General features: G+C 37.4%; 2 protein-coding genes across 2 annotated transcripts; both read right to left on the minus strand.

Annotated features, from left to right (window-relative positions):
* Positions 1–924: 924 nt before the first annotated feature.
* LOC121423692 lies at positions 925–6,318 on the minus strand. Its single transcript, XM_041619119.1, has 2 exons — positions 4,154–6,318; positions 925–3,579 (listed from the first exon to the last, which is right to left on the minus strand). Exons 1-2 carry the CDS (start codon positions 5,486–5,488, stop codon positions 2,812–2,814), a joined length of 2,103 nt encoding a protein of 700 aa, XP_041475053.1. The 5' UTR covers positions 5,489–6,318; the 3' UTR covers positions 925–2,811.
* Positions 6,319–9,333: 3,015 nt separating this feature from the next.
* On the minus strand, positions 9,334–11,787 carry LOC121424565. The gene is made up of 2 exons (XM_041620294.1): positions 10,470–11,787; positions 9,334–10,112 (listed from the first exon to the last, which is right to left on the minus strand). Exons 1-2 carry the CDS (start codon positions 11,784–11,786, stop codon positions 9,564–9,566), a joined length of 1,866 nt encoding a protein of 621 aa, XP_041476228.1. The 5' UTR covers position 11,787; the 3' UTR covers positions 9,334–9,563.
* Positions 11,788–12,696: the final 909 nt, after the last annotated feature.

The raw sequence follows: 12,696 nt of genomic DNA on the forward strand, positions 1-12,696 counted from the left end.
TATCCTTCAGTCTACTCTCTTCTTGCAGGAAGCTGACAAAGTTATCTATACGTTATTGCTGCATGAAATTGGTTGTGACTGATGGATATGAATGGTACACTGGTGGTTGAATGGAATTACATTAACATGTACTATAAAGAAGAAAAACTCACTCACTGTGAGGCACCTTTTTTATCTGTGAACTGTATCTGTAATCAGAATACATTCACAGTTGTGTGAAAAAAAGTGAACAATTGTGATATGTACATGTTGATCACAATGTCCAATTATTTTGATATGCATAATAATCCACTTAATTGCAGATTTGATTATGTGTTGGTATTTGGTTTCATGATGTACATTTAGTTCTACAACAAATCATTTTGTTTACTCAAAGACACCATGTTATGATTTGTATTTTTAATGACCTTGGGCCTCATATTTTAATGTTTTGGGGGCATGGTCACTTTGAAAAATTAGTACACATTTGTATATTTGTATATTACATCACAAATTCGAAAATATCAAAAAGGTCACCAAAATCTCCACATCCAATGAGAGGGATATAGAGGCCAGTCAACAGGGCTTCCGATATCATAGCATTCATAGTCTTGAAATTATGTTAGCACCGAACCAAATATTTTTTTGGTAGGATTTTTCTTATTTTTTATATTTTTAAACCTCCTGTGTACTTAATGAAGTGATTAATTTCAGAATTTATGTATGATGATAAAGGAATTCCTGGATAAAAATTCATTAGTTTATTGTGTGGCCCGTGGAGGATTCCAATTATGACAACTAAATCAAATCAATGAGTGCCAACAAAAATGACTGCAATTTTGTGTCTTTTCCCCAATTGATGCTAATGCCGTGTGTACCATTTTTTATCAGCAATTTTCTCATGCGACGTGTGCTGCAAATTAATGAGTTATGTCTCTTTTTATGTGTGTCTGAAAAAAGATGAAATCTCTATCCATTCTGTATTTAATCCATACAGCAGTTTACAGATTTAAACAAATTCTTGACAAAATTAAGTTGAAAGCTTGCAATAATTGTTAAATTTAATATACATATATCAACCCATATGCCTAATGGTAGGCAGAAACAGTTCTATATGTGGACAATAGTATTTAATCATTTATCAAAACTTGCTCCAAATGGCGTATACCATATTTATTTCCAATTTTTATTATATTAAGTTTAATTGGTGGTGATTTCTCAAAACATATCTTGATGTAGTTAAGGTTAATTACAGTAGAATAACATATAGCATAAAGGGGTTAAGTCGGATTACCTTCTCGGTCATGCCTAACATTGGTGTATACATTAACGTTTTCATTTCAAAGATTAGTGCTTGACTGTCTCTCATTTAAAGGGTTTTGAAGAAATAATAGATCCCTTAATAGGTCACACATAGGTCACATTACAAAATCTGTTCTTATACTTTCAATTAATAAATCAAATGATGCGACAGATATATCACATTTATTTAACTAGCATTAAATGCTTAATTCAATCAGAATATAACAAAGTATTTTCATATAATTAATAGTATTACTGATTTAATGCATTAAATGTTTGCTATATTTATACTTTGTACCAATGTCACATTTATATTGTACAAAATCTGAGTTGTGGTATATTTGCACTTTGCAGTCTGTTGATCATGTGCTCTTTCTGCAAGATGATAAAAGGCTTTCTGTGAAGTCTATTTTTTAATCACTGATGCGATCAAACATTAACCAAACCATTACTACAGAACACAGAAGGAATGCATGAAAGTTAAAATCAAAAGTACTTTTAAAAATTAAAGTGCAAATATCCAATTGCTTAATATGCAAACAAACTTTCAGAGGCGATATCTTCGTACATGTTCTAAATATCTTCTCTGCATTCTGAAAGACTATATTAAATAATAGCAAATAGTTTCACTTTGGGGTATACAGTAAAACACCAAAGAAAGACATCCTGGAAGTATTCACTCATGTCATGACAGACAAAATTTGAAAGTGGATCGATATTGTTAACAAGCTTCCATTAGTTAGGATTATTAATGAATACAAGATATGTCAAATTTCTATAAGGGACCAAGTCCATTATTTATTCATCTTTTGTTAACATTTGAAAGCAATAATGATGCAGTTAGCAATGGTTTATTGGCAAAATGGTTTGCCTCTCTGAATCAAGAAAAATGTCACAACTTTGATTTAAAACTGAATTATAAAGAGCTCAATCTTGCTTGGTATTTCTTACATCTGTGTCACTTTTAGATGGTTTATTTCTGGAATAGTGTATCTCTTCTTTATGCTTGTATTCCTAAGAAACTTTTCAATACACAATATCTTGTGGTGGATTTGTAATTATATTTTTATGACATTTGAAAGATTTGAAAGTATCATGTGTGTATTAAATGACAGTTATATTATGAATTATGAAAAGTCTGCATTGGTATCTTTTTTTCATAGGAGATTAGATATATGTTGAATATTATGGATTTAAACTATACCCCTTATTCCTATTCTGTAGAATAAACTCCCCACCTATAAAATCACTAGGTAGTTGGAAGTTCTTCCTTGCTTTCAAAGAACACAAGAATATTAGAACAGAATACAAATGAAATTTTATCCAATTATCTTTGTAGATTATTATTATTTCAATTATTTGAAAATTCAAGAGTAAACAAAATTTTCTGCTTTGTTCGCAACTATCACATATATCAACCATGGTTGAATGTCATTACTGAGAGATTCATAGTTTATCTTCCATTCTTTTGAAGAACACACGGTATAGAGAATATAAGTTCATGTCCTGATGTGCAGAGAATTGTGGTGATTATTGAGGAGTATTATTTTCCTTGTTCCAAAACTGTTTGACAAACTCCCAACACATCAATTCCCCTGCAGTAGGTGCCCATCCTCCTTCCTGCCGGAGGACACCGGTCCAGTACCGATACCAAGGGCAACCAAACTTCCTCACCATGTTGAAATGACCACACCCCTGGATTAAGTTCCTATGGGCTGTGTATCCATTCTGGGTTAGAACAGAGCACATCCTGTCGGCATCCTTGATCATGAAGACAAAGTCCTGAGCAGGACTGATGATGAGGAAGTGGGGTCGGGGAACGGTTGATAGAGTTTGTGCCATTTTTGGTGGTAATGATGATGATGATAATGATGTTGATGATGTTTGGATTTGTGATTGAGATGGAAATTTTGGTTTTACAGGTAGTTGTGATGTTGGAAATGCAGATGAGAGTGTAGATGGTGATGGTAATGATGGGGATGATGATGACGATGGTGGTGATGACGAGGAGGAGGATGGTGGGGATGATGAGACCGAGTTTGTTGATGGCAATATCGTTGACAAAGAAGATGATGCAGACGACGATTCCCCTACAGATGACCTTGATGAATATAATGAAGACTGGCTTGCAGCAGAAGGTGCATTCTTATTCTCATCAAGCTGCTTGACGTATTCAATTGGTGACATGGTTGCCCAGTAAGAAGGATCTGTTCCAAATGCTGGCTTTAGGTAGATATGATAGAAGAATCCTTTGCTTATACTCAGAAGATCATGCACAGCTGACAAAGTGATGACACCCTGTTTGAGAAACAAGCCAAGTAAGAACTTGAAAGCAAGGCAACAGAACTTCAAAAAGAGCCCCTATCCAAAGAAAGCATTCCTATTTCAGAGAACACTACATCAATTAGCATTTGGGGAAATAATACAGATATGGGTATTTATCAGGAAAAAAATATCAATTAGTTTAAAGGACAAGTCCACCCCAAGAAAAAATTGGTTTGAATAATAGAAAAATCCAATAAGCATAACTGAAAATTTCATCAAAATCAGATGTAAAATAAGAAAGTTATGACATTTAAAGTTTCGCTTGATTTCACAAAATAGTCATATGCACATTCTGGATGGTATGCAAATGAGGAGACTGATGACATCATCCACTCACTATTTCTTTTGTATTTTATTGTATGAAATATGAAATATTTTAATTTGATTTGACCTTTAAATTGTTTTTGGTGATGATATACCCCATAATACTTAAATTTTACTAAATTTACTCTTAGAGAAAATGAATAGAGTACAAATATAAGTTTATATCATTTACAATATTCATTTGATGAAAATTATGAGAAAGATATCATATCCACTCTTGTACCTTAATAACATCTGGAGATATTCCAACATCAGTCAGATAGTGATGGTCAAGGGCTATAAGGGTCACCAGATGTCCACCAGCCGAGTGACCCATGAGGACCAATGATTCTGGATCAAAGCGCCCGGTTGACCGTCCATAGTCTACAAGCCACCTCAAAGCATGAGATATGCACTCCACTTGACCCTTCGCTGTGGTAACCAGTTTGGGCCCAAGGTCAAAGGTCGTTGACTGCCTAAAATAGAAGATTAGGCATTGAACGGCAAGAAGTAGTATTCCTGAGAGTAAAAGTGAGAGAACATTGTTTTCTGCCAATGTGTAAATGTCTAGTCTTGACACCATCGCGAATGTTGCTGCAAGTGCTATAAAAATTGGCATTTTTAGTGACATTGTCTTGCTCTTGTCTGAGAGATGTTGCCTGTCCAAGTATAACTCGCGAGAGATCATGATCGCAAGAGTAATCCATTGTGATACTGTAATCACCCCTGCTATTAGAGGGATGGCTGGAACTCTTGGAGGAATGCCCCAAAAGTAACCCATTGGCAAGACCTCCAAGACTAACAGAAGGAAGATAGCTACTAGAATCCAGTAGGCGAGGGCGTACGCCAATGATATCGCCATCTCGATGAGATGAATAAACCACGGGGTTGGTGCGATCGGATAGGATAGGACAGCACAAGCAAATCCCTGACTGGCAAAACTCTCTCCGATGTTGCTGTATAAGCGGTCACAGCCGACCAGGGCCGCCAGGCTAAAGTTGCATTCCCATCGTGATATGTAGTGGCGCCAGGTTTGCTTGTCGCCTCGTCGCCATCCTCCACCGTATGCGAACACCACAAGGGGTGGTGGGCGTGGTCGCTTGCCTCCGATTGCGCCATTTATATAACGCTGTTTTACAATTTCGTCGGAAGAAGTTAGATCATTTGGAGTGGTGTTAAGGCCACTTGTGCAAGAGGAGGCAGTCGATTCTACCTCCTCGCTTCTTATATTTCTTTGATCTTTTATCAAAGTCTCTTTCCCGCCTGAAATGCACTTGCTGTCCAGAGAAGATGTTGAACCCTCCCATCCCTTGTTTGGCGATTCTTCACACACACGACGATCACTACGCACCGCCTTGTGCTCGGACGTCGTCGTTACAGCAGAAGTTGGCAAGAATAAATCTAGGCACGTTTTGCTGACGATATGTGCATTGTTATGACAGTGTCTTCCTCGGTTTAAAACACCTTCTTCAAATGGTTGGGAATAGTCAAAATTCCTGAGTACTGAATATCCCAAACGGCTGTCCATGTCTCTCACTGTATGTTCGTCTTTAATACAGGCTGTATTGTGAAACTGCATATGAAAGAGGATTTTGTTTTCCGGATTTTTTTGTCGTTTGACCGCAAGATCGTTCTTTCGATGTTGAAACGTGGCCTTAAATTATGCAGTATAATACTTCCTCATCCCAGTCACTTCAATACTAGTAGTATATTTCCTAAGAATATCAATCATGTATCGCCAAGCACATGTAATTCATCCCCGGGGACTCCTGCATGCATAATTTCCCACAATGTACGTACAATATGACTCCGATCCTTACGTTATAGACAAGTACATGAGTGTCCCCTTCATACATCCGTCTTTCGTGCAATTATTCTCTAGCGCTTCTCCGTATAAGTGTATTATCCTCGTATTCACCGCATAGCAAGAATGATAATGATCAGACAAGTATGTGTAGTCCCTTATTACTACAATATATTATGTAACAATATTCTATGGCGATCAAGAGTTCATGCAAACAGTGTTCTTTTAAAACTCGATACAGTTGTATGACTTCCCATGGCAGAATAGGAACGTGCTTTTCACAGACAAGCACGTGTAGGCAACCATTTATTGTAGATTGCCTGTTTATTGATTCCTTGACGTGTCTAAGTCCATTATTCATGAGTGTACTTTCTGCCGGCAGTATATATTTAGGTATGACTTTCCGTCGATCACTGACGTCACAATTTCTTCAGATGGGAATTCTTTCCTGACATTTTCATGCCCAACATTCTGAAAGCGTGGTGTCACAATTTCTTCCAGTATTCTGTTCAGATGGAAATGCCTATCTCTTTTTTTTCGTATGCTCCACAATCTACGAGCGTTTTGGCTTTATTGCAGTCTGCTTTCGACCTTCATAGTAATTCCTACACGTCCTTCTAATATTAGGAACTTCCTTTATGATTTTAGCCTTTTTTCCATACACACGCACTTTATTTTATGGACCCCTACGAAAAGCAGCATGTGCTGATAGGATGTTCCATCCCACAAGTGGTAAATAAATAAATAAATCATCAAAATAGCCTTGTCATCCATCCCGATTTGGTCTACCTTAATTGCTTCACTGCGAAATAATGAGCCATAAAAGATCTCAAACTTTATACCATTGTCTCCTAATTACTTGTATACTATCTTTTAAATACACATTTATTATTAAATATGGATGACTTGTATTTATATTCACTGAAAACGTTCGATTTTATGATAGATATACAATACTTGACAAAATTGATGATGATATTGATTAGGCCTAATTGTTGAATATTCCTTCCCCTTATGAATCGTATACGTTTCTGTACTTTGGTTGAATGATGAATTACGACATTTACAAAATTAAATTTTGTAAGTTAAATAGCAAAGCATTTTTTTATAATATAATAAGAATGGAGATTTTGAAAAATCTGTTCCAAACATTTAGCAAACGAGACATTTTGCACATCTGATTACATACTCAATTTTTATAAAGTGCAAATTAAAAGTCTCTTAGCGCTCCAAAGAGGTGGAATTAGAAAGCAAGAAAAGGGGGAAAAACAATCATTCAGAACCTACATACATCAAAACTGAGACTGAATTGAGAGAATTTTGAACTACATACATATAATGAATCAATATTAGGAAATTTTAAATCTATCTTTGGAAAAGGTAACACTTTAACATATACTTGAATAGATCAAAGAAGAGAAGAACATTCTTTTTTTCAGGAAGTTTAGTAGTGTTCCATATTGAAATGCAATTCTCCCATTATGATATTGTGGGTGAATATCTTTCCTCAATGTAGCTGCCTAATCTGGTACGTTTTCTTTGACAAGCTTTTATAAGTAAAAAAGGGGCAAATGTATGCATGCTGACATTTAAATGCAATTACAAGGAGTTTGAAAATCAGTCAATCTTTATTTAGCTACATTTCATACAACTACCTTGTATTTTTTTTGGGGGGGGGAGGGGGGGGTGGGAAGAGGGGTGCATGGATTCAAAACGTGGTTCATGGCCTCGTTTTCATTTTTTTTTATTTTGCTCTGAGCCAATCAGATGCAAAGGTTTTAGTGGCTTATTATGCAGTAAAAACACTTTGTTTCATGAAATGCCGCTCTAAAAGTGTTCGTATCGTATACATATTTTGTTTTATGATGAAGTTTAACTTCACTCTTGGGAAAGTATAGACTCTTGCACCCCATTAGCCACATTTCGTGTTTTGTTTTTACATTGTCCTATATGACATTATGTTGACCTTTTTTTATTATTATGATATCATTTTTATGTAATAAATAAAATAGATCTTTTTGGCTATAGCCGTAATGCAAGAAAATGAAATAAATTTTATTTTACTGCACGTAATATAAATCATTTACATTTTGCAGAACTGGAAATACGCCTCAGTATAATAAATAAATTATATATATATATATATTATATTTCCCATTTCTTAGAATTGTTCATTCGAATTGTTCAAAACTGTTAGATCATCAATAACGAAATAAAAGACAACGATTTTAGAGGGTTTAAGTTTCAGATAAGATGTACAACGGCGGGGGGAGGGGGTACGGGCCAATTATGGAAGCCAAAAATGGACTATTTATTATCATTATTTCGATCACAGATGGGGGGGGCTTTTTCTCTCCCCCCCCCCATTCTCTTTTATACAACCGAGAAAAAAAAGAACCGGGTTAGGGGGATTATTATCTTACGTTCTGAATATTATGTCTAAATCTGTTACAAACTTGGAATTTTATAATAAAAATGTTGAAATATGCTCTTCGATCGCTTCGCTCGCTCATAACTTTTTATTAATTTTACACGATACATCATGTCGAACCCCTCAAAATTTTGGTCTCATTACACCACTGCTCTCTCTCTCTCTGTCTCTCTCCAAATATGAAGGCCCATTAGTCCAGTGTTGATATACCAAGACAAATATTGGCATATAATCATTAGAGGATTCCACCCCTTGTTAATGAATATTTATTACGTCACTAGCAAATAGGGCTTGCGCCCACTGATCCACTTATTTTGTTTTATGGCAACAGTTTGGCATATACAGAAGTATCATCATACTCCCTCAACGTTTTTTGTAAAGCAATGTTCATGGTTGATTGTTGAACTCATTCCCGCCAGTTTTAATTCTTGTGGATCAACAAAGACAAGTATTTTATATTTCGAATGTAATTTTGTATAATATTGATAAATCTTGGTTCATTTATTATTAACTTAATTTTGTTACTGCTGTACGCGGACGAGCTGAGTAGTCAAGACAATAAGATACACATTTCTTCAGGGACTAAGCACCGTATCGACCATACCATGAGAAGATTTATTGATGAAATGGGGCCCATGATTACAAGCTATGCTTTTTAAAAGTGGCGAAAAGAGCCCCAAATTTCGAGGGGGCCAGATATGGCGTATGGGACAAAATTCATAAAATGTTGCGAGTGAGTGATAAAAAACTAACATTTCGACGTAATATTTAGAAAATAATATATTTCACCCTTCTCCTTTCCTTTCTCTTTTTTTTTTTTTGGGGGGGGGGACAAGCGCCCCAACCCTCCCTATCTGTATGCCACTGCTTTTTAATATGTTCCTCGTATTTTATGTTATTGTTAAACAGTGACTAATCATTCTCATTATCTTCTTATTTGAAAGATGTATTTTTTATATGAACAACTTGCGATCGATCTCAGTTTTTATATCCAAAAACTACGCAATAAATTTCATTCTCAGTTTGAATTTTATTTGAATAATTTGTAACATGGTCGCCTGTGCATCTTTTCACGTAAAAGCTAACTGAATTAACAGTATGACCTTGTCAGTGAAAAAGCCTTGGGTTTTTTATTGACTGAGAAGTATACTGGGACCCTTTTTTAAACGAGGAACTAACTCTTTAAAAAAAAGGAATATGGTAACTTTGTCATTGCGGTAACTACCACCTTGGTGCTGAGCCATGTTCCATGGTAGTCGCAGTGATGGCAAAGTTATCTAACCGTTACTATGGTAACAGCCAGAGGTAAAATAGCATGAAACGATACCCTTAAGTAATGCATCAATTGTGGTATTAAAAAGTGTTATTTCAATCAAATATTTATTTGATTACTGTAACCAACTCAAAACATCTGACTATTCAGTTCCAGAACTGTTGAACAAAGTCCCAGCACACTAGCTCTCCATCCGTGGGTTCCCAGCCCCGCCATATCCCAAGAATATGACCAATCCAGTACTGATAACACGGACAACCAAACTTCCTAACCATGGTGAAATGGTTGCACCCTTGGATGAACTGCCTCTGGGATTGGTACCCATTGATCTCTAGACTGGAATGCATCATCTCAGAGTCCTTGATCATGAAATCGAAGTCCTTGCCGGCGCTGATGATGAGAAAATGAGGGCGATGTGGAGTAAATGAGTTAATAGCAGAAGACAGAGGAGATCGGAAATTCGTCGGGGTGGGGTTGTTGCCCAAGGACGGGGAAGTTGGCATGGGCAAATGCTGGCGAGAATCAGATTTATCCATCGTCTTGACCACCTTCTCATTCAGTTTGATATACTCAATCGGAGACATGCAGGTCCAGTAAGAAGGATCTTTGCCAAAGGCTGGTTTGAGGTAGATGTGGTAAGGTATTCCTGTGCTGATACTTCGAAGATCATGAACAGCTGATAAAGTGATGACACCCTGTATTAAGATGAAAAAAATAAATATTACCGAATCAATTTTGTAGATCCATCTACTTATTGCTTCCAAGTAATGTTCAATTATCAGTTCTAAATTCAGCTCTAGACCATTTTCTTGATATTATCTGTTTGTAAATGTTTTGTTGTGAATGCTTCCGGGAATAACAATCAAAATTTAATGCAATTTCGTCAAGTTTGGTGAAGACATTATGCATTCATATCCTGTTATCTGCTTTTAATTTTAAGGATTGTCGAAATCACCAAACAAGTCAGTAGGTGCGATAGGTGTGGAATTAACTGTCCCCGTTTAGGCCTATAATACCTTGTCCTTTATGTTACCAACTATTCCTCATCTTACCTTAATAATTCGATGGTCGATTCCAACGTCTGTCAAATAGTGATGGTCAAGGGCTACAAGTGATAGCAGATGACCACCAGCCGAGTGTCCCATAAGGACCAACGATTCTGGATCAAAGTGACCAGTTGACCGTCCATAGTCTACAAGCCACCTCAGGGCAAGAGCTACATATTTTGCTTGACCCTTGGGGTCGGCAACAAGACAAGATCTTGAAGACGTCTGGCCGAACGTCGTCATCTGCTGAAAGTGGTAGACAAGATATTGGACGATCAAGACAAGCACTCCAGAGACTGACAACATCATCCGGATGTTGTTAGTTACATGTATATAAGAACAATTTGAATATATATCTAATGTTAATACTGCCCAGATGATTGCACTGAAAACAATGAGAATAGATATCAATTTTGAAAGTGATATCCCGCTCTTAGATTGATTTTGACTCTTGAGAGAAAGTTCTCGAGACACCATGATTCCAAGGGTGAGTAATTGTGATAAAATAGCAACTACTGCCAGTACTGTCAGGATCGGATATTCCGAGTGATTTTGTAGGTAGTCCCAAGTTCTCAGCATGAGTGACGAGTATGATAGCGATATTAGCACAACATCTAGCATCAAAGTCAAGGAGAGGGCTAGCAGAAGGATGACTGCAAACGAAAGAACAAACGAACTCCCGATTTCGAATAGATTGATCGGGAATGGGGTTGGTACGAGGGGGTAAGACAGGACTGCACATGGAATCCCGCGGCTCACGAAACTCTCCCCTATGTTGCTATAATAACGGTCACGCCCGACGAGTGCCGCCAAAGCCAAATTGACGTCCCAGCGAGAGATGTAATGCCGCCATGTCTCCTTGTCACCTCTTCGCCACCCACCACCATACCCGAATACTACCAGAGGCGGTTGCCTCTTTTTACCCTTCAGGATAGTTTCGACATCCTTGGAACAGTTTTGCTCTTCTCTAACATCAACGTTTGAATCAGCATCTGTATCAAAAGCTGAAGATTTTTGGCGAGTAGGTGTAGATAATGCCACATCGACCGGGGAGACTTTCGACGTCGCGGCATTCCTGGCATCACCGATAATCAGCTCCTGTCGAGATTCTTCGCCATGTTTCTCATCTTGGTGAGCTATGGAAAGTTTGTGGGTAGTCCTTGCTGGGTCATGACTTTGAATCGGTAAAAAGATATCGAGATATGTTTTGCTAACAATGTGCAGATTGCGATGCCCACGTTGGCCTTTGTTGACGATGCCTTCTTCGAATGGCTGAGAGTAGTCGAAGTTTCTGATCACCGAATACCCAAAGTGGTGTTCCATGTTATACATGTTATACTAAAGTCTACACCACAGATGGTAAGAATCTGATCGTTCGGCACCATGCAGTCATCATGATGTTCTCAGAGTTCACCTGACTGCAGTGTAGGCTAGGCATACTACCCGGTTGTTAAAAAGACTGGGGTATAGGAGCACGTGATATGGTCGGCCAAAACAAATATGACAGTCGACCGTGTCAACAATGGCTATTATTAATTTAGAGCTGTAATAACCATGTAACGTTAGGCCTTTACAAGAGCAAAACGCTAACTGAACTAAAGCATAGCTCTCCATGACTAAAGGGACAAAGTCCACAAAACCTTTTTCATTCACAAGCGCGGATCGGCGGGCAGAAGGTGTATAGGCACACCCCGTGAAATTACCAATATACCGTGTGAGCCCGCCCCCCCCCCAAAAAAAAAAAAACTTGACACCTCACAAATCTCCTTTTATAGAAAATTTGTCATGAACGCATAATCAATATACACTGCAAAAACTTTAACACATGCCCGGAATCTATGTGTCCACACCAGAGAAGTATATATATTGAAACAACAGTTTTGAATCAAACCGATGCTGTTTTAATACTAATTTGTGTTGTATAAACACCTATCTGGTGTGAGATCAAAACGCACCTGGTGTTGTTTAGCACCTCTCTGGTTTGGACATATATAAATTCCGGGCTGGTGTTAAATCAACACTGGAGTTTTGCAGTGTATATGACTGGAAAAAGTATCTTCTCCCAAATAATTTGATACCTAATGTTTGTGGTATGTGTTAACGCTTGGATTATATGGGGAGCGTTTCATAAAAGGACTTGGCGGACGTTTTATCAGATAGTAATAGTGGTTCCAGCCAATCAAAACCAAAGAAAGTTGTCAGATCTGACATCCTGTCGGTCTAAAGTCGGGAC

Source organism: Lytechinus variegatus, chromosome 11, assembly GCF_018143015.1.
Source record: "Lytechinus variegatus isolate NC3 chromosome 11, Lvar_3.0, whole genome shotgun sequence".
NCBI lineage: Eukaryota > Metazoa > Echinodermata > Echinoidea > Temnopleuroida > Toxopneustidae > Lytechinus > Lytechinus variegatus.

Coding starts and splice junctions, on each gene's coding strand:
- LOC121424565 (XM_041620294.1), bottom strand. CDS start 11,786: ATGGAACACCACTTTGGGTATTCGGTGATCAGAAACTTCGACTACTCT. Junction 10,113..10,469: donor TCGACCATCGAATTATTAAG/GTAAGATGAGGA, acceptor ATCTTAATACAG/GGTGTCATCACTTTATCAGC.
- LOC121423692 (XM_041619119.1), bottom strand. CDS start 5,488: ATGCAGTTTCACAATACAGCCTGTATTAAAGACGAACATACAGTGAGA. Junction 3,580..4,153: donor TATCTCCAGATGTTATTAAG/GTACAAGAGTGG, acceptor TTTCTCAAACAG/GGTGTCATCACTTTGTCAGC.